At 38.8% G+C, this 27,353-nt stretch overlaps 1 protein-coding gene across 14 annotated transcripts in view; it reads right to left on the bottom strand.

Annotated features, from left to right (window-relative positions):
* ADAM23 (ADAM metallopeptidase domain 23) overlaps positions 1-27,353 on the bottom strand; it is a 175,735-nt gene that overhangs the window by 2,891 nt on the left and 145,491 nt on the right. For 2 of the 14 annotated variants that reach the window (XR_005227299.2, XR_006285068.1), the window contains exons 25-27: positions 15,508-15,598; positions 4,670-4,824; positions 196-393 (exon numbers count right to left, since the gene is read on the bottom strand). Coding sequence is in view for 8 of the 14 variants with exons in the window: in XM_037912214.2 (XP_037768142.1) it covers positions 4,675-4,824; positions 11,845-11,899; positions 15,508-15,598 (296 nt within the window). In the remaining 6 variants the exon portion in view is untranslated. Of the gene's footprint in view, positions 1-195; positions 394-1,392; positions 11,900-15,503; positions 15,599-18,724; positions 19,481-23,574; positions 23,666-27,353 lie in introns of those variants that run through there. The other 12 variants (XM_037912209.2, XM_037912213.2, XR_006285069.1 and 9 more) reach the window with 11 other exon arrangements.

Genomic DNA, 27,353 nt, shown 5'->3' with positions numbered 1-27,353 from the left:
TCACTCAGCCACCCCACTTCCAGCCACGTGGCCCTTCACCCCCTCCCCTATTCCCATGTATACCTGTACTCCTACTCAGCCCCCTCATCCCCATCCCCAGGTGTGTCTGCACCCCTTACCCCATATGTCACTACACCCCCACTTCCATTCATCCCCCACCCCAGTCTGTCCCCTCCATATCCCATGCCTCCTGACCTGGCCTCACGGGCAGGATGCTGTGAGGAAGGCAGCCTCTTTTGTTCCCTATCCGCAGCTGGGGCTGTCCCAGGAGCGGCTGATCTCTGTTCTGGTACCATGGCGGCCCCTTGTGAGCAAAAGACGTAACTGCAGCATCTTTCCAGCAGAATGTATTTTCTATGGGGAAAAAACAAAATTCTGCACAGCACAGGAATTCTGCGCATGTGCAGTGGTGCAGAATTACCCCAGGAGAAACTCTTATGTTCCACTGACTTCTATATGCATGTGAAAAACTATTGACTTTCCATGGGACCTAGGCTCCTTTGTCACTTTCCGCAGCTTTGGAAATTTTACCCATATACTGTTCGCATGAGAAATTTGATTTATACAATTTGTGAAGCATTAAGATAAAACCATGCTCTTCTCCCATGAAGGACTGAAGAAATTAGTAAGGACATTCAGCTTCTTACACTACTGTCATACATCTAATATTTCCTATGCTCTTATATTATTATATCAATAAGAGGGCCAACTGTCATGCTGTTGTAAGCATGCAATTCCACTGATTACACTGGAGTTGCACTTGTATAAACAAGGGCAGAAATTCATTCATATTCACTAATTTATTATATTGGCTTTTATGGTACTTACATAAGATTTCATTCCTTGAAAGCAAAAATATTGTAAATTTTCATACACAATAGACCAACATTGTATCCCTCTTTACAAATACATCAATGCTTCATTTAGATCCGGCTCTGTATTAAAGACTTGGTAGCAAAATAAGTCAGGGTAATATCTTATTTTCAAACTAATTCAGAATGCGGAAGCATTGTAACTCCCACTGATTCAAATGGGAGTTCCACGGGGGAACAAGTGTAAGACTCATGGGGTTTTCGCTCTTTTTGATTATAAAACAGAGACCACCGGGCAGGAGATTAGAACTGGCATCTCTACTGATCTCACTCACCCAGTTTTTTCTTCTGATGGGGAAAGTATGTACATTTTAAAAGCAAAGATCTCACCTGAAACTAATAATTAGAAAAAATCTTTCAGCATTTAAGGCTGGATGACTCTTGGTCAGAATCTATAATCAGACATTCTTATTGAGGCTTCGGATTGTTCCTGCAAGCTTGGTGACATTCTGAACATGGGAATTTAATAAAATAAGCATACATAAGAAAGAAGAAAAATGATCAGAACAAAGCTACAACATTCCATGTTCATGATGTTTTTAATACTCATTTTACTAAGAGTTGCAGAACAATGACTATTAAATTTCCATTCATCAGCAGCCAACAAGATATGAATGAGCATTAACTCCAAACAAAAACTGGCTCATAACATCATATTGTGCACTTAAAAATATTTACAAATCATTTTAAAAAAGGAAGATTAATAGTGGAAGCAACAATGAATATAAAACATGGTTGACAGGCTTTCAAACAAAAATAAATTCAAGTATTACTTTGTGAAGTTCCTCAGACATTTGTCTTTAAATTTTGTTTGTGCAATACCCATCTTTGCATAGTAAAGAAAACTTTATAAAACTCTAGTTCTATGTAATTTATTTTTTAACATGCACCTACAGTATATTTAATTTGCCTCATAGAGCTCTCTTATAAAAGGATTAGGTCAGTTCAGTGGGATCATGCAGCATACCAGTAAGAGCTGTATAGTTACCATACATTTTCTTGTCAAGATGAATCATAGAGTGGAGCAAAAATATAGTGGGTGAAATGGGGACTTGTCATTGCTTAACGTTTACTCTATTAATATTAAATTGTGACACGTTATGATAAATTAACATAAGTAGCATGTGTACAATACTAAATGTAGCAAATGAATGGCTTAGAAAATCAACAATATCTAGCTAAATGGTTAAGACTACATAACTCTAGTACCACAGAAAAGATTTATTGTAATCCACTTTTGTGAGTTATGTGATGTCATTTACATCCTGTACATACAGAGCATAATGCTTGTGTGTTTTACACATACACGCACACAGCTAAACAGTGGAGCGTAAATTCAGTCAAGAAATCGTATTTCCTATGAAATTGCTAGTGTAACAAAAAGTTACACCAACACTTACCATATGTACATAATATTTGGGGACCACTGTGGTCTGATTAAAATCATCACATCGCACATTTACAATGTTATTTGTGAAATGCTTATCATCAAAGTTTTATTATACAGGTAGTTACATTAGACACCTAATTGGTTTTGTAACCACAGTGGCATTTCTACTGTAGTTACCATATTGATTTTGCAGTAGAACCAAAATGTGCAGTTTAGTACCTGCCAGAGAGTAATTATATCTTCCATATGCAGTAGCAAAGTGGAAATAAGCAACAAAGTACCAGTGGGCAATACTACAACGCAAGTACTTTGAGTTCCCCTCAAAATTACAAGTATTCATTGTCATCGAACATTAATACAACCAAAACTCTTGCCCTGAAGTCAGATAATGTTGAAATAATGCTGTAAATAGCCCTGTTATCACAATATGGAGTAGATCTATATCAACACAGACTACCTAAGTGTAGCACCTCTTACTCATAATGCAATAACAGTGGTAGCTTTAACAAAATCACGTTATCTAAAACATCATTTGACAAATAACTATATTGTCTGCAAAACATTATAGTTTTCATGGGAAAGACTTCTCTGACAATATCCAATCTGAAAGAGTTTGAAATATGTTTGGAGGCAAAAATGTTTTATTGAACAAAGTAAAGCAAAAAAAAAAAAAATTATAGTAATTGCAACCCTAATTTTTTCCTAGTATTTCCATCAGTTACTTTTAAAGCTAAATCCAGAAACTGACTCAACATTTGAACAAGGAAAATGAAAGTCAGGAAAATGAAATATAAGACCTAAATGGAGTTCGAGTTATCGGACTAACTCCCTCTCATTTATACTAATATAAATAAGAGGTAATTCCATTGAATCCTGTCAAGTTACTAGTGTAAAACCAGAGTAAGTAGAATTATGAACATGCTCTAAAGCTTTTCTTTGCCCACTTCACCAAGGCCCAAGTCCAATGCCTGTTAAAGTTAATGGGAGCCCTTCCACTTTGTCAGTGGACTGGACTGTGCCCCATGTACATACAAGTAATATCATTAATGTGCCAACCCTCGGAAGTGAAATCTGAACAAACCCTAAGAGTGACAGTAACCATCCATAGTAGAAGTAGCATCTCCCCAGATTGTACTTTGAAGGGTGATAGGTACTAAAGAGGGAAACTCAGAGTGACTCGGATGTTTGGATCATCTTTGCAAGCCTGTGAAGAAGGGAGAGAGGAGAATGGGTGGGAAAATGGACTAAAAGGGAAAGCCTTAGCTTGTTTCAAGCTTTCAGCATTTTGTGAATATTTTAAGGCTTACTTAAGTTTGTTTTCCTTTCACTTGAAAAAGCTAGATAAAGGAAATAGTTGTTAAAATTAAAAAGATATGAACTTGGCACTTTCGTGATTAATTTGAGATGGTGTCAATTTTCTTATATTATATACAGAAAATCTGCATGACAGCCAAAAAAGTAATTCAAAAGAGACTTATTAAATACATATGCATTTACACATTTTAATATGGTTTGTTTTTTGGTTTCAAGCATACAAACTTTAGATCACACCTGTTTGGTGCCAGAACTCCCTGGATCTGCATGCTACAGCTGCCTTTTTTGAGCAAGCCCAGAACACCCGCTAAACAACATGCTAGAAAGATTAAAAGGGGAGCAAAATTAAACCACCAAAAATAGATTTACACAGAGAACAGAACCTTTCTAAGGAAATCCTTCAGTAAAGGTACGTGAAAATTATATGTCAATCTCTTATTTCCATATATACATTTTTTCTTTCTATAGAAGAATTATATATTATCACTGCTCAAAAACAATAGCTCCCATGCCCAAAGGAATTTTAGTCCAGGAGATAAAAGAACAGGGACAATGAATCCACAGAATAGGGAGCTTTCTCTCCAGAGACAAAGAATGCACTGCATTGGTGGAAGAAGATTTCATAAGAAGAGCCTAATATCACCACCTCTGCATTCTGTGTTTTGTTGTTTTCTTCTCTGTATATATTTGGGTGCAGATCTTGTGCGGGCGGGCTTGCTAGCTTGTTTGTTTGTTGTATATATGCCATGCAGTTTACCCTTTCCAAAATTAGCTGCTCATGCCACTGGAATTTGTCATTTAATATGAAAAAAAAAGTCATGCAAACTCAAGTTAGTGCCAGCAGGCTAGGGAAAAAAATCTTCTATTTTACTATTTTGAAACAGTTCTCTTATTGCACTTGGTTGGTTTGCCCCCTTCTTTCTTTCTTTGGAAAAACAAAAAGAAAAAAATAAACAGTTGTCCTTCACGGTCTTTTTTTTTTTTTTTTTTTTTTTTTTAAGAGAAAGATGAAAGGACGGGAGTATTTGAACTTATCTCCAAAAAAGACAGTGTTCCTTCACTCCATCCCCAGCAACCCAACTTTAGTCATTACCATTTCTAATGTTCTTCTTTATTGACTGAGTTCCTGCACAGTGACAGCAAAGACTCCACACCCAGAATCCAGTAGTGCAAGAAGAAGCTTTTCCAGGAAAGTTCCTTCAGATAGGACCTTGTTGATTTGGATCGTACCTTCTCTTTTTGACATTTCTTCCAGTGTGCGTCAAAGGGATATGAAATGAGGAGGAAAAACACAAAACATTAGTTAGGCATAATGGGAGAGAAGCAGTGCTAACACCATAGTAAAGTAATAAGCTCACTTTGGGGTAGTCTCACAAACTAACCTTACAGTGAAGTAACTGTAATATTTGACCATGAGAGGGTTTGGACACACTGTATTACAGTATCAATTCCTGCCGTCTCTATGAAGTTTAAAATTGCATGTGTTAAATCTATATGGTGTATATAATTAACTTTTTATTTATTTATTTATTTGCAGTACTGCACGTGGCAGTCAGTCCTATTTAGATGGGAAGTTTTTCAGACTGTCTGACATGTCTATACATTAAGTCAGGACAGCATTTGTACATCATTTGGAACCATTCAAAATAGTCACATTTCAAATGCAAAATTGCCTTTTTGCATTTTAAGAGTATCTGGCTGTTTATAACAGGTGCTCATTAATCGCCAAAACATAGATCTTCCACAAATGAGGTGGCCATGCTCCCTCAGGTATCCATCTTTGATTGGCTACCCTGAATCCACAGATAATTTTATAGTGGACCAAGCTATCTTAGTGTGTCTGTGAGCCTTTACCATACTATGGACAATGTGCTTTGAATCTCCAATAAGGTACAAAATATAGCAGATACTGAGACACTGCATTCGAAGGAGAATGGACAGAGACTTTTAATTATGCCATTACAATTTAGCTTTTATACTAATGTCCAGTCTCCTACGATATTGATACCCTATATCAATAAACAGCAAGACATTACAAGGCAACAGCACAAGTTGGGTGCAACCTCCCCATAATCTGGCTTTATGTGGGGCATCAAGCAAGGGGCTCATGCATTTAGTCTTAACATTGGGCATGTGCACCACTACCGCCACCAAATTGTCATGCAAAAGACACAGAACAGGAATTAAAAATTATATACACAAATCTCAAAATTTCCTTTTTGACTGTGCTCTCCCAATACCACCATTGCTGTAATATTTAAGCTGAAAGCAAGCCTTTCCTAAGTTGTACAGGTGACTTAGGAATCAGTGCAAAAAGAAAAATTATCCAGGACAGTTCTTTCAGAGAACCTGGCAGCCTTTGATCTTGTGCCAGTGCTTGCTTGACTATTTGTTATGAAAGCATGCAGCGTAAGAGTTACAGGCTTTTAAAATTTCATTTTTTCCCCTTTTTATAGAAAGGTATTGTACTAATCCTCATTGTGACTCAAACTGACTGCACTATTTAGATATATCAACCCAGAAATCTCTGTAGCATTCATACCCTCTGAGTCGATCTGATATTAATGGATACCGTTTTTCTGGTCACATGTAGAATTGTAAGTAGGAAGTCTGAATAATATTTGACTATTTAAATCTGAATCAAAACTTGTCTGGACTTACTCTCTCTGCCAGTTTCTCTATTTTTCTATGGTGTATGAAAAGGAGTGCTTTAAATGACTGTCTATATATGTTACACGGCATACTGAAATTCAAACCCCCCACTAACTAACAGTTATTTACCTTTAAAACAAATCTAAAAAACCAGATTACTAATACACGTGAAAAATTCAGATGATTTAACCATCCATTAAGCTCCAAATTTAAATGAATATTCTGGAAAATGTTTGCATTCCTGTTATTTTTAAGGGGACAAACCACTAAAAGCCTATATTAAAGTCGAATGTGTTGCCTGAAGTTTTTCTATTAAATTGATGAGTGGGCTCTGTGACATTTAGTATGAATTTATTTGAGCATAAGCTTTCGTGAGCTACAGCTCACTTCCAAAAGCTTATGCTCAAATAAATTGGTTAGTCTCTAAGGTGCCACAAGTCCTCCTTTTCTTTTGGCGAATACAGACTAACACGGCTGTTACTCTGAAACCTGTCATTTAGTATGAAGTTACAGTGGGAACATGTTTTGCTAGCCTCTCAATATAACCCCCCAGGTCTTTCCAACTGACCCCTTCCTAAAGTAGTACTCCTGAGCAGCACAATCCTGCTAGTACTGTCTCTGAGCAGCAATGGACGCGCTTTGGAAATGCCGCCAACTGTTGTGGAACTGTAACACAGCCCACATCATATCAAATGTCTTCTAGGGTCTATTTCAAAGCCACAGATCTCATTTCGATCACGCCCTACAGTTCATTAAATGAAAATACATTCTTCCAAAGGTAAAAAATTAAGTCTGCTAATGCCTTTCTTCTTTTTCAGTATTTCCTTAATATGTTACATCAAAATGTTATGTTTCCTCTGGTCAATCATTAGTAACAACTGTTTTCTCCATAATATCAGAGACTGACAAAGCTGTCATGCCTGAAAACTAAGGGTGTAGGGATCTAAATGTGACATTCAAAATAAGTACTCAAAACTGTTTTTGAAATACACTATTCTTGATGTTCAGTAAGTCAGTTTTGCATATTAATTATTTGGTAAGAAATAACACCTTGCTTTTATGTAATACTTATCTGAATATCTCAAAGTGCTTAACTAAGGTGGATAACATTATCTCACCCAAGCTTATACAATAAGCCAGTGGCAGAACTGAGAGAAGAATTCAGGCCTCCTGACAGAGTCACATGCTCTAACCACTATGAACAAATCTTGGTTTCCCCCCCCCAAAAAATCATAACTAGAAGTGAGGGAACTAAAAATATTACTACTGAAGGATCCCCATTTATTCATAGGCCAAGTAGAGTGTAGCAATTTATCAAAATGAATTTCCTACACTATTCTGCTAATCCTCCATTATAGCTAAGCTCCAAGCACTGCTAAAAAAATCACGTTGTATAAATCTTCCTGATGAACACTGGTCAGAAGAGTCAGCTGAACCCTCTACCCTGCTATATCAAGATCCCCCACCTGGCTGTATAATTGTTTCCCTCACCCCTACACCAAGTGCAGGGCTGGGCACAAATGCAATCCTTGCAGTCAGAGCACACAAGGACTATCGGGTTAGCGCACACAGGAACGCTACACTCCCCAAGAGTCATGCTCCTCCCACATACTGTTCAGCAGAATGGGCCTTATGTGCGGTCAGGGTAGAGCGGCACGCCACATACTGTGCAGTGGGGTTTGTGAACTGGGGTTTGTGAACTCCTGGGGGTTCGCAAAATGTTACGGGGATTCTCAGGAAAAAATTCCCTAATGATGGACAGAGCTGTCCCTAGGGACCCCGGAGCCCCTAGACTTCCAAGAGCTAAGCAGATCAAAGCAAGCATATCTATCACACTGAGGAGATTTAAACTTCAAGACTCCTTATAAGAAATGGAAAGGGAGGTGGATATTTTTTGCTGTTTTTAAAATTAAATAGGCAACTAGCATTGTTTTTAAAATTATTATGAAGAACAAGGCTAAGCTTTGTTGTAACGAGCGTTGTTTGCCTGGACTGCTCAAGACCTGAATGCTTGTGTAGGAGGAACGATTTGAGTTGGCTTCTTAAATACCTTCATGCTATTTCACATCTGATACTCCTTGCTGAAACATAGGAGCCTTGTCTTATAACAGGCTTATTCAAAGTGATACAAGCTATGAAAGTGAGATCTTGGAAGAGTATTGCCGTTTTCATAATGTAATAAAAATACTGTAATGATAAATAAAATAAATATTGTGTAATAAGCATGTCATAAAAACAATTTTTATATTTCCAGGATCACTGCTTTTATAATTTGTACTCAGGTAAAGGAGAAAATCTCTTGAAATATTCATTTTTAGGAGGGGGTTTGCGAGACTTGATGTTTTAGTGAAAGGGGTTCACAGGTTGTTAAAGTTTGGGAACCACTGTGTTAAAGGGTATTGCAGAGGCTGTGCTTTGTCCCAGGAAGCCTCCGGAGCTTCCCATGTGGCAGTGCGGCTTTGCACTGGCCCCTATTGCAGGCTGTGGCTTCAAAGCATGCGTTAGCCCTTAATATTTAAAAAAAAAAACACACACACAAATATATATAGATATAGATATATCCAAAAAGCTCAGTTCATTTAATGGACTAAAGGCACCATTAACATCCAATTACATCTTAGACTACTATGCTATATTTTTGTAACTTCAAAAATGCGAAACGCAGCTTCTGATTATAAAACAAATTACTAGCAGAAAAGATGTATATCAAAGTGCAAATCATTTTTATAGCTCAGTTGTAAAATACTTAAAACTGAGGTTTAAAATGGAAATGTTGCAAGATCATTAGTTTTAGCAATGCCTTGTTAAATGTTTAGTTCCCCAGAACTAAACACAAACTCAGTCACATTCTTCCCCCAAATGATTGCATATGGATTCCACTGAAAACAGAAATTCGTGCATCTGAGTGCAGAATTTGGCCTACCACAGGAGGGTAGATATCCTGGGCCCTATCTTGAGGAGGTAGGAGACAGGCCTGGCTAGGACTGACAGGAGTGTGGTCTTTCCCTGCTGGCTGGCTCACCTACCTCTGGGAATAGTTGTTCTGAGATACTGAACAGCAGCCACCCCTCTCTGGCCAATAGGGGTATCTCTACACAGCATTTTGGAGTGAGCCTCCCAGCCAGGTTTGACCCCCTTTCCTAGGCTTTGGAGCCCGAGCTCCAATCTGAGTGGCAACTTTAAAATGCTGGCTATGCAACTATTTTTAAAGGACTAGCACAAGCCCTGCTAGCCTGAGTCTGTCGACTGAGGCTGGGAGGCTCGATCCAAATGCTGTATAGACATACCCCTAGAACCTCACCTGGCTTCACTGCAGTTTCAGGATATGCTCCCTGTATGCTAGCAACGGCTGCTCTTTTGGACTCCCTCTTGGCCCCTTCTGCTCATTCTTCCTCAGCAGCAAAACGCAGAAGCACTAAGACCACTTCCCTTCCACTCCACAAGAGGCTGCTGTTCAGGGCTCCCTATTTCCTCCTCCAGCCCGTATAAGCATTGGCTCTTCTTCAAGGCTGCAGACCCACACATGCTCATTGGCCAGAGGAGGAGGAAGAACACCGTGGGTGCCTTCACTAGTGCAGTAGACACCAATGTGAGGAAGAGGAAATGAGCCCTCGGGGGAAGGGTCACGCTACAGAGAATGATGCTGAGGCCACCACCTTAACTTCTGCATTGCCTGTTGTTTTTGGTGCTGTTTTAGCCAGGGAACTCTAACACGGCATTAACTTTTTTTTTTACATTTAATCCCAGTTTCAATAATTCACAGTAATAAAAATTCAGTCTCCATTAGGTGTGAATCCAAGAAAAACACAACTATTACTTCTGTTAAAAATAAAATACTCATAGCATGACGATAACAAGCCACAGTGCAAAGCAATAATCACCTACATTCCATTTAGGACAGTTGCTTTTAACCCTTTTGACAGCATAGTTTATTCTTTGCAAAAATAAATATACAAAATAAATCCACTGCTACCCCAGTCTTTTACTACAGTTTTGATGTAACCTATTTGTCTCCTCTTTGCTTATAAGTGTTCTGAGAAGATCACAGCAACGAATGCACAAACACACTGCCTATTTTAGTAGCAACTAATTACTAGTGTTGCTATTGCAGTACATTATGTTCTTGTAAGTTGGTGCCTTCCTCCATGGTCACAGAAACACAAACTCTTGCCAAAAAAATTAAGGGTTACTCCAATGACTGCACAGTCCCTTCAAATCAGTAATGTTTCTGTAAAGTTTCCCCACACCAGATCTTGAAAAAGTGAGCAAACCCACGGTAACCAGGCTGTTGCTATGTGAAATTGCAAATTAAAACAACAAAGCTGGGGGATGGGATCATCAGCTTCAAAACAGAGATCGAGTCTAGGGCACCTGCTTAGCTAGCCTTCTGCCATCTGTTGGCATGAGGAACAGTAGTAGACATAGCGTGTTATTTGATTTTGAGCAGGTGGATTCATGCTGCTCATGGACCCACTGCACACACTTTGCAAGGAAATGCAGAGTGGAGGGAAAAATAGATGTTACTGACAAACCAGAGAGCTGGTATGTAGTTCCTATAGGAAGCATACACAAGGTTTCAGAATCTCACTGCACAGGCTCTCTGCTGTATTGCCCTACACCACAACAGAAATATAGCATTGCTGATCATTTTTGACTTTCCGGTATCAATAGGGTACAGGATTTAGCTCAAGTTAAATTCCTAAAGCTGCCTGTATGCAGAAGTTTAAGGATTGGGTAAATATTTGGCCAACTAGTAATCCTCCACGGGGCAGGAAAGCTCTGGTTCTTAGCAGCTAGTCCTGGGAATAATACTGTGCCTATACATTTTTACCTACCACAGCACCTCCCCTACTGATCTATTCCCCATTCAGAGGACTATTATGCAGTCTCAAAAGAAACTGCCCACATTTTTTTTAAATTTAGCCCTTACCAGTACTACTACTTAATATTGTTATTTACCAAGTACCCCCTTTCAAAAGGTAACAAACTGTCAAACCAGCATTTAAAAAAGCAACTGCATTCCTTACTCTAGCAAAACTACACATGTATACATTCACCACTGTCAAGTAATTCTATATTAAAAAGAACTGGAAACTGAGCCTAAAGGTGAAATTCAGAGGGCCCACACAAGACTGCCCACATTAACTAACCCCTCACTCCGCTTCCACTTTAGTCCTTAATGAAACATTGTAATGTTTGAAGGGTGGTCCATGGATCTGCTGCCATTATGTGAATTTCACCATCAATACATGTTATGTATTTGCATAGTGCCTAGAACAGTGCAGCTCTGACCCAAGAGAGGGGCCCCTAAACACTACTGCAGTACAAAAAACAATGACAACTTCATCAAAATATAAACAAGGTCTTCTGTGAAACAAAATATAGTTCCTAACAGGGTGTTCACTAGCAACATTTAACTCAAATTGACTAAATATGTTCCTTAAGATCTACGTGCACCAAACATTTTACTGAGACTTGATCACAACAACTTTTCATTCCTATTTTTATCCATATCTTTCCAGAAAACGCCTAAAAATAAATCCTAGTTTGTTTTGCTAATTTATACCAAACTGACCCACTAAGTTCATGAACAAAATTTGCTTAATTGCAGCTTACGTTTGATTTGGACTTGACACCACAGTACTGTATGTGCATGTGAACACCTGATAACCTGTGGAACAAAAATCACATCTCCTAGTTTGTAAAGTATTGGCTACTTTTTCTCACATTACTAAAGACTGAAACATCACTTGCTTAAAAGGAAAATTAAAACCCACGCTATTAGTCTTGAACATCCTACAAAAAAAATCTGGAAGCAAAGTGTGAGAGGCCCTACATCGTGCTAGCCTTTTTCCACATACAAGTGAAAAAGCCTTTTCAATTCCCCCCAAAAAACATGCACTTCAAGCTGTGAGCTAGGCCAGGCCATTGTATTTGAGGTTCTGCTACAGAATAAATATTTATATCTTGCTCTTTTTAAAATATTGAACTCCTGATATTTTCAATATGAGAGTGTACTCATACAGGGATACCAAATAGTTTTATATTTTTGTATGACAGGAAGACATGCAGGATGCAAAGTGGAACATTTGTATCGGTGATTTAAGTGAAGGGGAGCAGGTTAGTTTTGTGCTGGGCAAAATATATCTATATCTATATATATCTATATGTTGACAATACCAAGAAAAGCAATTAATATTGTTTTATTTAAGTTAGAATTGGACCATTTAAAGTCCTGATTCAGGAATGCACTTAAGTGTGAAACTTCTTCACCCCATCCAGGTCAGCACTTAACTGTTTTAAGCAAGTATGTTAAGCATATCTCAAGTGCTGTCCTGGACAAGGATGCTTTCCTGAATCCAGGTTTACCATACTAGTATCCAGAAGCCACTATCCCACAAGATCAATCTTTAAAGGAGTTTGTAGGTCTACATTTAAAAGGATATGCCCTGGAACACAACAACATTTTAAACAATTTTTTACTGGAGATGCATCCTAAAATACATATTTTTAGGGCTGAGCACCAACATCTGCACGTGGATATATGCACATGGCTCCCATTTACTTCACTGGGAGCGGCACGTGTCTAACTGCCAAATACAGACCTAGAGGCGTATACTGTCATTCATGCATAGGTTATTCAATCATGTAACTCCCAGTGCGTTAATTCCCAGGAAAATAGTCCACAAGTGGAGGGAAGGACAGACTTAACATTACTTGTATGTGTAGGCTAACAAAGGTACAAATTCTACAGTCCTTAATTGAACATTTCCTCAAAGAAGGAGTGCAGAATTTGGCTCAAGTTCCTGAACGGAATTAACAATACTATAATTAAAATAAGTTCTCTAAATTACATATTTCTCTATTATGTACATGCTATGTTAATGTAGACAGCTTCTTACATGTATACTTTTTATGACTTCTTTTCTTTTATAATTTTGCATCTAATAGAACCTGTGCTATATAAGATGCAAAGTACATCAAAATAACACAATATGCAACAAAAGGTTGTGAACCGTAATTAATATTTCACAGACTAGGCCTTTATACATTATAAGCAATCTTGCAGTCTCTCTGCTTGCAGAAGACCCAATTATTTCAATGGTGAGTCTTCATGCAAAGGGGTGTAAATCCGACCAGTAGCTGTATACTCCAAAATACATACCTCAACTATTGTTTTGCTTTTAACCTATGCATTGAATGTCATAAGTAACAAAGAGTCACATTCTTCCATCTTTAAATGTGTGGAACTCTCAATGTCAGAAATGGCTTTGTGAGAAAATTTGATGAACAAATACAGGTCATCATTAAGACTATCTTACAAAGAAGACATCAATTTAGGGCCAAATTCTGCCCTCACACTTATCGAAAGCTATTGACATTAATAGGCAGCACAAGAAACAATGAGGGCAGAATTTTGTTTTTAAACTCTAATATACTAATTATAAAAAGACAAGTGGGATTCTTTTTTGCTCATGTCTAAAGCATGGACAAAATCAAGCATTTTTAACTACCCTTTTCTTCCTTTTTAATTTCATTTAGTTTTGAGCAGCTATCACACCACTGTAATTCCAGTGGGTGTCATATACCACTCCTGAGGAAACTGTGAATGAGAGATTAGGAAAATAATCTTTTTTTACACAGATTTGCTATTACCTCCCTTGTACTATTTGAGCACGCAAAGCAATGATATTTAACCTAGATTTTTGGTTCTTATTATAGCTGATCTGAAGTGGTTTTTAAAAAATATAAAATCAATAAATACAAAAAACTATTTAAGAACTTTAGGGATTATTGCTTGCATCATGTTCCCAGCCGGAATAACCTGGTTGAACATTTGTGTACAATGGCAAAAGTGGGGATGTATTCTTCATCCAGGTTGCTTCCACTCTGCCTCTGCCAAATAGTAAACTGGAGTAGGAGTAGCCTTTTTGGACTTCAGCCTGGCTATTACCTGGCCTTACCCTGTCCAACAGCACATAAACTGCTCCCATGGAACTGGACTCTACAATCCTGACAACCACAATGCTTAAAAAGAACACTTTGCCCCCACAGAGACAGAGACAAGACTTGCCCCAATGGAATATAAATGTGTAGCATTAACATGACAAATTAATAGGTTTTAAAAGTAAACTGATTTTTTTAACCTACCAAGATTTGAGGACAGGGGACATTGGGGACTGTTACTCTCACACTTGGTGGTGCTAAACATCTGGGGCCAGGTCATCAGTTGGTGTAAATCAACCTATCTCCACAGAAGTCAGTGGAGCTTTGCCGACTTACACGAGTTCCAAATTTAGACTTAGCGTGCTAGTTTGATATGGATAAGATGTATGTAATTGACATTACAAGGAAAAGCATATAATAGTCCAAATTCATCAAAATATAACTCCATTTTGGTTAATGGAAGTTACACCTTGAATGAACTTGGCTCAATATATGTTGCATGTCAATCAATGGTAATATACTAGAGCTGGGCAGGAATCAGTTTCCTGTCTCAGAAAAAATTCCGAGATTCTGTAAATTATGAACGAAAAGTCAAAATCTTGAAAATTTTCATGAACTGATAATCTGCAGGAAAAAAAAATCAGTTTAAGTTAATTAAAACTTTTTTTTCAATAATTTTGAAATGTTTTGTTTTCTATCTTTTTAGACTATAAATTAACTTAAATTTCTAAATAGACCTTTTCATTTTGAAAGTGTCAAACATCCTCCTCAAAATGGAAAATTTCTCAAAACTGCCCATTTCCCATGAAATGTTTCTGTTTCAATGAATCAGCATTTTTGACAGAAAGACATTTTGTCAAAAAACTCAGAACAAATTGTATAGTATACACTTCATATCTTGGTTAGACACAGAGCAGCCTTGTATCAGCTTTCAAGCATTGCTGTGCACAACTTCAGTGTTTACATTTTGAAAAATACATGCCTTTAGATTTCCTACCACTATATTTCATTCTCTGCAAAGCATGCCAAAATAATATTGATATAGGGAGATGGCTAGACCTTCTTCATGAGAAGAAAAGTATTTCTTTTTTCACTTTTGGAGTTGTTTTCCATAATCTTATGAAGGTTAATCCACGTATACTACTGTTCTCCAACTTTGCACCCTGGTGACATCTGTGGTTTTTTACATTTCACCTCTTTTTCAGTGCAAGTGTAACTATTTGAAGCAGTATTTTCACTTTGAGTCTTGTAGCAGGAACTCAAAACTTAGTGATGTAAGCAGAAAATAGAAATGCCATAGCCACTGAAGAGAAGACATGCGGCATTGCTTACTTAAAGCCCCATCCTGTCCCCCCAAGGACAATAGCTGCTACCAGGATGGCACCAGCGATGGAACCTATTATAAGATTGGTGGCACTAGGACCTGCGATAAAGGATTACGGGAAGAAAGACATAAGAACCAACCACTTCATTCATGACAAGGGAAACGTAATCAAGCAATTTAGGAAAACAAACAACCTACATGATGTCTCTAAACATTTTCAAAGGGCTCCACTTGCTTTTCATTAATAGCATGAATAAACAAAGCTATCGTAATGTCTCTCACTGTGCTATGCCTCCTTTCTAATACTAGATTTTTACCTATCTCAGAAATTAACAACACGGTCATTCACTTCATTCTCTGGCTTAACTATTCCAATAAACACATAGTACATGAACCATCAGTTCAGAAAATTCAGATATTTTTAAAATTAAATAAAGTCTTAAATTTTTTTAAAAATAGCATTCAAGGGGTGATAAAACATGAATGTTGTACTTAATGCCTACTTATTTCACTCCGATGGCAAATGAAAAACCAAAAAGCCCATCCATTCTGCTTTTCATATAGCTCTGATCTTGTAAGGTGCTGAGTACCCGCAAATCCCACTTATTTCAATTTGATCTGATAGCACTTTTCAGGAGGCACACAGCACCTCATAGTCCCTATGGTTATGTCAACCTTAAGTTTACTAACTACGGAGAGTTTGGCAGAAAGGGTGGTGGAGTAAAAGGGTATGATTCAAATAAAAAATAATAAAGATCTGTAATTGAAATAAAAGCTGCATTCCCACTGAAGCATTCCAAACATCAATGCATCTCTTCGTCATCCTCAAGCAGCCACTGAACAATGAAGTGGGGCAGGGAAAAAGGGAAGGAAAAAAAGGTGGCATAAAATCCATTTGGTGTAATTTTCTCTAAAAAGGCAAGAAAGCACTTGAGGATCAATTATGAATTTCTTACATAAAGTGCTTTATTTGCCTGGGGGAGAGGAGGAGGAAAAGAAAATACAAAATAGATCTATGTTTGCTCAAATTAATTCCAGACCACAATATTCTCCGCTATCAGGCCCTCTCTGATGTAAATCTACTGTCTCTAAGTCCAAGGCAAAGTAAAATCTAATACAACAATTCTTTTGCATATCACACACCTTATAATTGAACATAAATATTTAAATGCCCATTATTAGCCTTTCAAAAATACTACTAATGAAAAAAATAATCCAAAGTGAGAGCTCCCCCACTGCAATGGCCATTTTGCTATTCTAAGTAGCACAGCTCTGGTTTTGGTATTACAAGGTGTTTGGAATACTGTCAGGGAGATACAAGGAGGAAAAGAGGAGCATCAAGAAAAGATGGGAGAAGAAAAACAGAGAGGGGTAGCTGGAATAGCTGAAGGAGCTCAGGGGCTAGTTCAGTGTCACAGATACCTTATAATACTGCCCAGTCCCCCACACAACAGTGAGAGAGTATCCTACATTTTAAAATTCATCACAGTGACCCGTTTTTGAACAATACATTACATAAGTTGTTTCCTTGGGTTTTATTTTAGATATCAGTTCAGACTGAATAAAAAGCAAGCTCACCAGCTTTTATTCGCAACAAACAGTGCAAAGAAAGAATCATTCTGTATACATCATATGTTTTACTAGCTTGTGTCAATGCATGATTTTGAGGTTAAACAGGATACATACCATGCTGCAGATCATTCATGATTTAGCTTTCTGAATTAACATACCGAGCTTATAAAATTATTTTCTTGTTATTTTCTTTAAAAACGGTGGCTCAGATTCTGCAGCTACTTATGTCGAGTAGTGCCTTAGTCTTATCATAGTCTCATTTACTTCACATGGAACTACTTATGGGTACTCACCACAGATGACGGAGGCAGACTATGGCCCCAAAAATTATATGAAAGCAGTCTAAAATTAATTAATATATCCCTTTTTAAAAATACTTCCTGTCTAGACACCACCAAGTATTCAGGGATATTAATAAGAATCTAACTTAACAGATATGAGCAGTGCACAAACGTAACAACAATAATCAAATGTACATTTTCTACTAATGGAAAATGCATCTTACTGAACTTACCTTTCATAGTCAGACTTGGCTACAAATCAATAACATTGAGCATGTTGGAGGATAAACAAATGCTGGTACGTGGGCATTCTATTTCCAATTAAGAGATTTTTCCTCAAGTACTAGAGAACTTTATGATTTTTCATCTTTGCCTGACCCAAAGCAAAACTTCTATCTTTTTTTCTTTTTTTTTGGTAGATGGATTTGGATTTAATGCAAGCATAATGTTTTTAGAGGTTTTGCAAATGCAGCAAGTAACTGATTTACACGTTTCAGAAGCTTTGGGAAATCCACAGAAATTATTTTTCAGCCTGGCCTCAGGAAGTCATTTTTCTACAGAAACACTGCAGTAGTACATTTATCTGATAGTGACATATTTGTAATTTGGAAACAGAAGTCCAGATATGGCCATTTCAGGATATTTGAAATATGTCTACTTGTACAGAAAAAATAATTTTCCATGTGTTTATTATATGTTTGATAAAATGTTTCACATATACTTAGAAAAATTTAGTACATGTTAACGATTCAACGGTAAGCTTGGACTTAAGGAAAGAAAGCAATGGCATTACTGTTACTGTGAATAAATTCATCACCAAGCTGATGCATTTAAATAAAATTAGACAATTAAATTAAAATTAGATTTAGAAAATATGGAAAACCCTTTAAAATTCCTATAACTGTGGTGAATACCAGAAAGTCCTGATACAAATCACCTGTTTGGGGACTGACCCAATTGTAAGTGTCATAAATAGGGAAGGGCATCTTTTCTTTTAGCACAGAAAATAATTTGAAAACCAAGCACTTGTGCCAACAGCCTTAAAAATGGTAAAATAACATAGCAGTAGATAGTTGAGGCCCTTGATAAAAAGATTCTGGCTAAAACTACTCTTTTTCCTGTGGAATCAAAGTAAATACTGCTAGTCAATAGATTTGGAGTGACAACTCTTATTCATACAGATTAATTCCTCTTTTTGCTAAATCTGTCAGACATAGAAACTGAAAATGCTTATGGATTACACTCAGGGTGAAATCCTGCCCCATGGAACTCAATGGGAATTTTGCCATTGACTTCAGTGGTCCAGGATTTCACTTGAGTCTTCAATGGAGAGACCTAGTGTGTGATTCCTTCTGTTTAAAGAATTATAATAATAATAATAATAATTATTCCATAGTGCCTAGGAGCCCCAGTCACAGACCAGGACACCAGTATGCTAGGCGCTGTACAAACACAGAACAACAACAACAAAAGGTAAAGATTAATTTGTTTACCAGAGAATTCTCCAGGTAACTAGTACCGGTTTGGAAATTTATAAAAAGATCAGAGACATATATTGGAAAACAATTTTTAAAGAATATGTTACAATAGATTGAACATATTTTGTAAGATAATTTTAAATACCATGAAAATTGCGCATTTTTATATTTTAATGTTTACCTTGTCTTTTTTTTTAAAAAATACACACTACATTTTATCAAACAAATAAATACATAGAAAATTTATATTTTTATCAATATGCCATGATTTAGCTGCTAATCTAAAGACCACTAGATGTTGGTTCATTACTTTAATGAATGATAAAAAGTACCATTTATAGAGGAAACAACAGCCAATAGATTTCAGCCATATAATTTCTATAGTCACTGGATTAACATGGAATAAAATGCAAATTTAAAATAAGAGATTTTATTAACTATAGTATTTCGGAGGCATTTTCTATTCTGCCTGGTGGAGAGAAATAAAAATTGTGGTGGATGAATTCTGTCAGATCTATTATTACTGTTGATCTGCCAACTCCATGTATTTGCCACCATGCTGTCTACAGGTACTTTTTATGAGTGGAAAGAATCCCACTGACTTCAAAGGGCTTTGGATCAAGCTGTATATCCCCATCACCAGGATGATCCTATTGAAGAGAGCAACTAAAATTAATGTCCTGTATATCTATTACTGAAAATATTAATAATTACAGTTCTAGATTGGTCCAATCTAGCAACAAGAAGGTGATCAGGGAAAGTGTGGGATCCTTACTGAATGGGGGAGGCAACCTAGTGACAGAGGATGTGGAAAAAGCTGAACTATTCGATGCTTTTTTTGCCTCAGTCTTCACAGACAAGGTCAGCTCCCTGACTGGTGCACTGGTCAACCCTCAGTGGTGAAAGAATAGGTTAAGGACTATTTAGAAAAGATGGACAAGCAAAAGTCCATGGGGCTGGATCTAATGCATCCGAGGGTGCTGAGGGAGTTGGCTGATGTGATTGCAGAGCCATTGGCCATTATCTTTGAAAACTCACGGTGAGCAGGGGCGGTCCCAGACAATTGGAAAAAGCATATATATATAGTGCCCATCTTTAAAAAAGGGAAGGAGGAGGATCCGGGGAACTACAAATGGGTCAGCCTCACCTCAGTCCCTGGAAAAATCATGGAGCAGGTTCTCAAGGAATCCATTTTGAAGCCTTGGAGGAGAGGAAGGTGATCAGGAACAGTCAAAATGGATTCACCAAGGGCAAGTCATGCCCGACCAACCTGATTGCCTTCTATGATGAGATAACTGGCTCTGTTGATATGGGGAAGGCCGTGGACGTGATAATATCTTGACTTAAGCACAGCTTTTGATACGGTCTCCCACAGTATTCTTGCCAGCAAGTTAAAAAAGTATGGATTGGATGAATGTACTACAAGGTGGATAGAAAGCTGGCTAGATCATCAGGTAGTGATCAACGGCTCCATGTCTAGTTGGCAGCCAGTATCAAGCGGAGTGTCCCAGGGTCTGTTCAGGGGCCGGTTTTGTTCAACATCTTCATTAATTATTTGGATGATGGGATGCATTGCACCTTCAGCAAGTTCACAGATGACACTAAGCTAGGGGGAGAGGTAGATACCTGGAGGGTGGGGATAGGGTCCAGAGTGACCTGGACAAATTGGAGGACTGGGCTAAAAGAAATCTGATGAGGTTCAACAAGGACAAGTGCAGAGTCCTGCACTTAAGATGGAAGAATCCCATGCACTGCTACAGGCTGGGGACTGACGGGCTAAGCAGCAGTTCTGCAGAAAATGACCTGGGGATTACAGTGGATGAGAAGCTGGATATGAGTCAACAGTGTGCCCTTGTTGCCAAGAAGGCTAACTGCATATTGGGCTGCATTAGTAGGAGCCTTGCCAGCAGATCGTGGGAAGTGATTATTCCCCTCTATTTGGCACTGGTGCGGCCACATCTGGAGTATTGCATCCAGTTTTTGGCCCTCCACTACAGAAAGGATGTGGACAAATTGGAGAGAGTCCAGCGGAGGGCAGCGAAAATTATTAGGGGGCTGGGGCACATGACTTATGAGGAGAGGCTGAGGGAACTGATCTTGTTTAGTCTGCAGAAGAGAAGAGTCAGGGGGGATTTGATAGCAGCCTTCCACTACCTGAAGGGGGGTTCCAAAGAGGACAGAGCTCGGCTTTTCTCAGTGGTGGCAGATGACAGAACAAGGAGCAATGGTCTCAAGTTGCAGTGGGGGAGATCTAGGTTGGATATTAGGAAAAACTATTTCACCAGGAGGGTAGTGAAGCACTGGAATGGGTTACCTAGGGAGGTGGTGGAATCTCCATCCTTAGAGGTTTTTAAGGCCTGGCTTGACAAAGCCCTGGCTGGGATGATTTAGTTGGGGGTTGGTCCTGCTTTGAGCAGGGGGTTGGACTAGATGACCTCCTCAGGTCTCTTCCAACCCATATCTTCCATGATTCTATTATAGGCAGAGTTGGTAGTGCTGCCTTTAGTTAAGGTTGCCTGAAACTTTTCATTATAAGATCCTGTTTTCAGTTGCTTATAATTTTGCCAAATGTAAATGTTCATGCTAAAATTTTCAATGTCAGACACCTCTCTCAAGCTGAATTTTTTTGGAAAGTTTCAGATAAAACAGTTCTGTTCTTTCTGAGAATGAGATTACGGGAAAATACTATGTTGTGTTCAAGTTAAAAAAACTGCTACAATCATTTAATTGAAAAGCTCTAGCACCACCATACTTGGAGGGCGGCTTCATATTTGGCAGCGGAATTGCCCTGGTGTCAGAGATGTGCCTCTGAAAAATATCAGTTTGCACATGCTCTGAAGAGAATTGTTGAAAGTTTGGCAGCTAAATTCTGCATGTTCAAGCCCTGCACTTCAGGGGCTCAGCAGGACTTTCCCTGCAATTGTTGCTGTGAGCAGCCAGAGGCCACTGTGGCACTAGGCACAGGAACTCAGAGCAGGAAAACCATCTCTCTTGTGCTTTCAATGCCCCTGTTCCTGGTGCCTACACAAGGAGGAGGAGGAAGCTCAGATGTCTGATGCAAAAGCAGAGGGTGCTGCATGAACCAGATATTGGGAAGGAATGGGGTTGTGGGGAGCCAAGAAAGGAGGGATGGATAGGAGGAGAGAGACTGGAAAGAGAGCTGATAGGGGCAGAGGGTGAGGTGGGGGGACAGGAGCAGAGAAGAAGGAGCAGGAGCCAGGGTGAGTGGCTGTGGACTGGAGCAGAGGTGGGCAGGAGCTGGGGCTTGAGCAGAGAGATGGGAAGTAGGAACAGAGGTGTTGATTAGAAGCAGAGTGGAAGTGGGGCAGGAGCTGGGATGTAGGGGTTGATAGGAGCAAAGATGTCTGAGAGAACCTGCTCCATGATTTTTCCAGGGACTGAGGTGAGGCTGACCTGTCTATAGTTCCCTGGATGATGGGATGCAAGGGTAGAATGGTTTGTAATTATAAAATCTCATGCTCATTCAGAATCTGGAATTGAACCCTGGATTCCTGCATCTCTACAGTCTTTTACTGTCAGTAAATAGCAGTGAGACCCACTGGCAAAATGTGTGTCTCATCGCACTCTAGTGGGTGGTCCAGATTGGGGATAACAACCTTCTACTGCTGTTAGCTCAAGTGACAGAGGTCAGTATTGTGGATCTAATAAACCATACCTTGCTGAGGATACTAACTGGTGATCAATATGATTCCACATAATATAGTTTGTTTTATAAAATTATGTTAAACAAAAAACTATGTTAAAAAAATGTTAAGGTTGCAGAGTCAAGCACTAAGAAGTTAAGAAATGCCAGAATTCAGGTTGCCGGGCAAACTTAATTCACCCTTATTGTGTGTATGCATTCTGATACAGTCTGTAATTACATAACACACACTATTCCTGTAGGGGAAACACTTTGATAGGATTGAAATCTTAGATGAAGTCTGTGTGGAGTTAAATTAGTGGGCAGAATGCTGATGAAAAAGGTCAAAAGATCAAAATAATGGCAGTTTATTCCACAGTTTGCAGTGTATTCCATGAATGCAGAATTAAAGGAATTTACTCCGAGATTATCATAACCATATACATTGTGTAAATACCCCATTGTTAAAATTTAGAGGCAACCAGTGTGCTGATCCCTCAGATTTCAACTTCCCAAAATTACAAAAGACAATACAATATTTGTTGCTCAAACTTTATACAATGTACTGCCCTGAGGTAACTGAAAATCCTATCAACAGAACATTCAGAAACTTTGTTGGAAAGCTGTCTATATATACTATAATTTCAACTCAGTTTTTTTCTTTTTCTTAACTGAATTTTATGACCCACTGTTAGAATGAATGCCCCATTAATTGAAATTAAAAAAAAAGTGAATTATATCAAATGATCCATCTTGTTCTGTTAGATTACATTTTGCAAAAATAGATAATCACGATCTTCAAATTACTATTTTTTCATTCTTTTTATAATTTGGAGCAATGAAACATTTAGACACTTAATTGTATTAATTGTGATGATGTAAAAATTCACAAACTTATTGTTTTATGCCCCACATTGTCCCAGACAGGAGAGGGTTCAACACTGCATGAGCAAATCACATGACACGGACACATTCAAATCACATGACAAATACGGTCACCACATGACACAAAGCTAATGGGATAGTACACAGAGGGCTCAGGTGCGTACCTCACACACTAGGCACCAAACATAAAACTCTTAAACTAAGAAAAATGCTTACTCTATTCCCCACCCTGTGCCTCCAAAAATCACCCCCAGAGCCAGAATGGTCCCTGCCACTGCACCTATTAGCCTGTTAGTGGCCATGCTCACTGTGCGGAGGGAAAAGGGAAGATTTTTAAGGAAATGATCACATACTGTATATGTCTGAAATGAAAAATAAAATAGCACCTCACAGGGATATTTTACTTTGTAATCCATTGATTGTGTAACAGTTCAAACCTCCCAATAAATCTCTCCACACAAATACTATAGTTTTTAATATACGGAAATAGTTGAGGCTGTATTTGGCTTTACTTGACTGCTTACAAACATTAATAAGTTTTACTGAAAATTTTGAAACTAAGTTAGGTTTCATAACCTGTGATTACATCACATTTTTATTTAAAATAGAATATCCTCAGCTTATGTAATATAAACCTACAATTTATTTAAAATGTAAACAGATACAATTTGATCACCAATAAGAAAACTTTCATCTATCACCAGAAACATACTGTATCCAGGTCATTAAATTAAACAGTTAAAGATGACCATTGTTGACTTATTACATTGTATAGAGTTGCTTACAAAAGACTGAAGTACTCCCAAAATTTTTTAAACACTGAATAACTGCAATTAACTCTTTTTCAGTGGTTTTCAGCCTGTGGTCTGCAGACCCCAGGGGTCCGCAGACTTACGTCTTAAGATTTCCAAAGGTGTCTGCACCTCCATTTGAAATTTTTTAGGGGTCCACAAACGAAAAAAAGGTTGAAAAGCACTGCTGTAGATAAAATAGGCCTGATTTTCCACTGCCTTGTCCTCTGTGTAATCATTTAAACCTGTGCAAAGTGACTGCAAATGAGGTGTAAAATATCACCAAATCTCTACGGTAGTGTTTAAAATAGGTGTAAATGATTACACAGAGGGCAAGGCAGTGGAGAATCATGCTTATAGAGACCCTCTAAATCGGGGTGGGCAATAATTTTTGCAGGGGGCCACTCCACGAATTTTGGTAAATTGTCACGGGCCGCACATTTCTACTATATTAATGGAGGAGGTAAGGAGTCAGGGAGGGAGTTTGGGTGCAGCAGGGAGCTCCGGGCTGGTGCAGAGTGTTGGGGTGCAGGAGAGGGTGAGGACTCTCTGAGGGAGTTTGGGTGCAGGGGGGAGCTCAGGCCTGGGGCAAGGGATTGGACTGCAGGAGCGGGTGAGGGGTCTGGGAGTGGGTTCTGACCTGGGGCAGGGGGTTGGAGTGTGGGAGGGAGTGCGAGGTGCAGGCTCTGGCCGGGAGGCGCTTACCATAGGCAGCTCCCGGCCGGTAGCACAGTAGGGCTTAGGCAGGCTGCCATAGCCCCACGCTCCTCCCGCAAGTCTAACGCATATCTCTGCATGCCCCTTGGTTTCTGGCCAATGGGAGCTATGAGAACGGTGCTGGGGGCAGGGGAAGCGTGCAGAGTCGCCCCCCCAACCCCTGCCAAAGGCACACAGAGACATGCCAGCAGCAGCCGTCTGCTTCCAGGAGCGGCATGGGGCCACGGCAGGCAGGCAGCTTGCCTGAGCACCCTGCTGCGCCACGGGACTTTTAGAGGCCCGGACTCAGAGATCGCGAGGGGGCAGAGGAGGCCGTACAGAAATGTTAGTCATGGCGGGCTGGACAGAAATGTTAGATGGGCCAGACCTGACCCACAGGCCATATTTTGCCCACCCCTGCTCGAAAGGTTTAATTCTTAGCACAGCTAGGTTTGAATTTCATGCTCTCTCCCCCCCATCACACTCACACCCTCCACCCTGAGAAAAAGGTTGAAGAGAGAAATAACACATCTGAGGGTATTCAAAAGAATTCTTGAATGGGTGTAGCTTTACCCAACTGATCAAAACAACACTGAATTACACATTTTTCTTCCAAAATGCGTATTGGAATTCAAAGTAAAAACCTAACTACTTCAAAGGGATTAGGATATCTTGGCAGATTTTTTTTATCCTGCTGAAAAACACGTAAGCCTGATTCTTCCATCCATACTCGTACTGAGCAAGACCTTACTCTATAAGCAGTCCTCTTGATTCTGGATTAATTGTTTACCAAAATCAGTTCTTCTAAAGAACAGACTATTTTTTAATTTATTCAAGCAGAGAAAATTCTTCTAAAGCAAGCAAACTTCTGCTGTTTTTAAAAGTTAATATGTAGCTATTCTGGAAAAAAAATTAACAACATTGGCTCCAAGGCCAAGAATATAACTTGCCAAATTTCAGTCCAAAGCAAACTTATACAACTGAGGTATCATGCACCTGGTATAAATTTTTTAACCTTGATTCCTTTGGGTAACCATAAAATGTAAATGAGAAATTAGGGGCAGTGGAAGGGGGTTTATTTATTTGGTGCTGGCATTTCTCACAGCGGGAATGACAGAACTCAAAAGTATATGATATTGTCATACCTAGAGCTTCTTGGCGTGGTCCTGGCTTGTCTCCCTGAGGATTTTCCAATTTTGTGTAAGCACTGCACTCCAAATTCATAGTATTGGAGTCCTAGGAGTGAGGATGGAGGGAACAGTGCACCCCACTCCATGGTATGCTCTTCTCTGAGCCTGGCAGATATTTGGGCAGGGGTTAATGCTGCTCCAAACATTAGCTCCCACTCTGTACTTGCACTCTCCTCAGAGAGGGATATTTACATGGCAAAGAATAGCCATCACCACATAGGCTGGCACAGAATAACGTTTCATTTTCCTTTCCCTATGGCTCCCCAGGATCTGAGGTGCTTGGAGGCCATATCTCCTGCCTCTTATGCAGCCCACCCCCAAACCCCTCTCCTTGATGGAAGTATTAAAGATAAAATTTGTGAGCTGAATTTTGAAGAGCTTCCTGGGCCTTCTGTCTCTCTCCTGTGGGTTTTACTGCAGGAGGCCTCAGTCATTCCAATATAATGGGGTTTTATCTCTCTTTCTCTAAGGTCCCCTAAACTATCTATGACTCTCCCATTACCACACTATCTGATCACCTTACAATCTTTAATGTATTTATCTGTGAGATAGGGAAGAGTTATCTCCATTTTACAGAAAGGAAAGGAAGGCACAGAGAGATTAAGTAATCTGACCAACACCATACAGGAAATCTGTGGCAGAGAAGAGAACTGAACCCAGGTCTCAGGCTAGTACCTCATCCAAAGTTTTTGTTGGTTCCCCTACCATCACTGCTTTTTTCCTTTTATGCACTCTATAACTTTTCCAAAATTGGAGATGTTCTGAAAAGTTACAGAATAGCAAAAGGAAAATAAAATTAACTCTAACTTTTCAAAATTTCTTCAAAGTTACAGTGTTCCATTTTTCCTTTTGCCACTCTTTACTTTTTAGAAGTTGGAGAAGTTTATAAATTTACAGAGTGGAAAAGGAAAACAAAGTAGGGGGAAATCAAGAAGTGTGTGTGTGGGGGGGAACAGACAAAGTCCCTACACGTCATTCATTCTATTGCAGTCAATGGGGAAAAAAGGAAGAGAAAGGGGGAAAAACAAAAAACAATTTTTAAAGTAAATTAAAAATGAAATTGTAAGTCAAATCCAAATAAAAACTGTTTTGTTTTGAAATTTTTTGTTGAGGGATTTTTTTTTCCCAAACAGATTATTAATGGATGAGAGTATCTGTATTACTTAAACAGTAAAGCTTTCCTAAGTTGGACTGCTTTATTTATTTTTTTTTGGTGAGGGGGCTGGATTAAAAAATATATATTTTAGACACATGTAACAGCAGTTATAAGAGGAATCATTTATAATAAAAAGTGCTTTTTAGGCAATGATTTGGGATT

The sequence above is a fragment of the Chelonia mydas genome, chromosome 11, assembly GCF_015237465.2.
Source record: "Chelonia mydas isolate rCheMyd1 chromosome 11, rCheMyd1.pri.v2, whole genome shotgun sequence".
Taxonomy (NCBI): domain Eukaryota; kingdom Metazoa; phylum Chordata; order Testudines; family Cheloniidae; genus Chelonia; species Chelonia mydas.
This window is presented reverse-complemented; position numbering and strand designations above follow the sequence as displayed.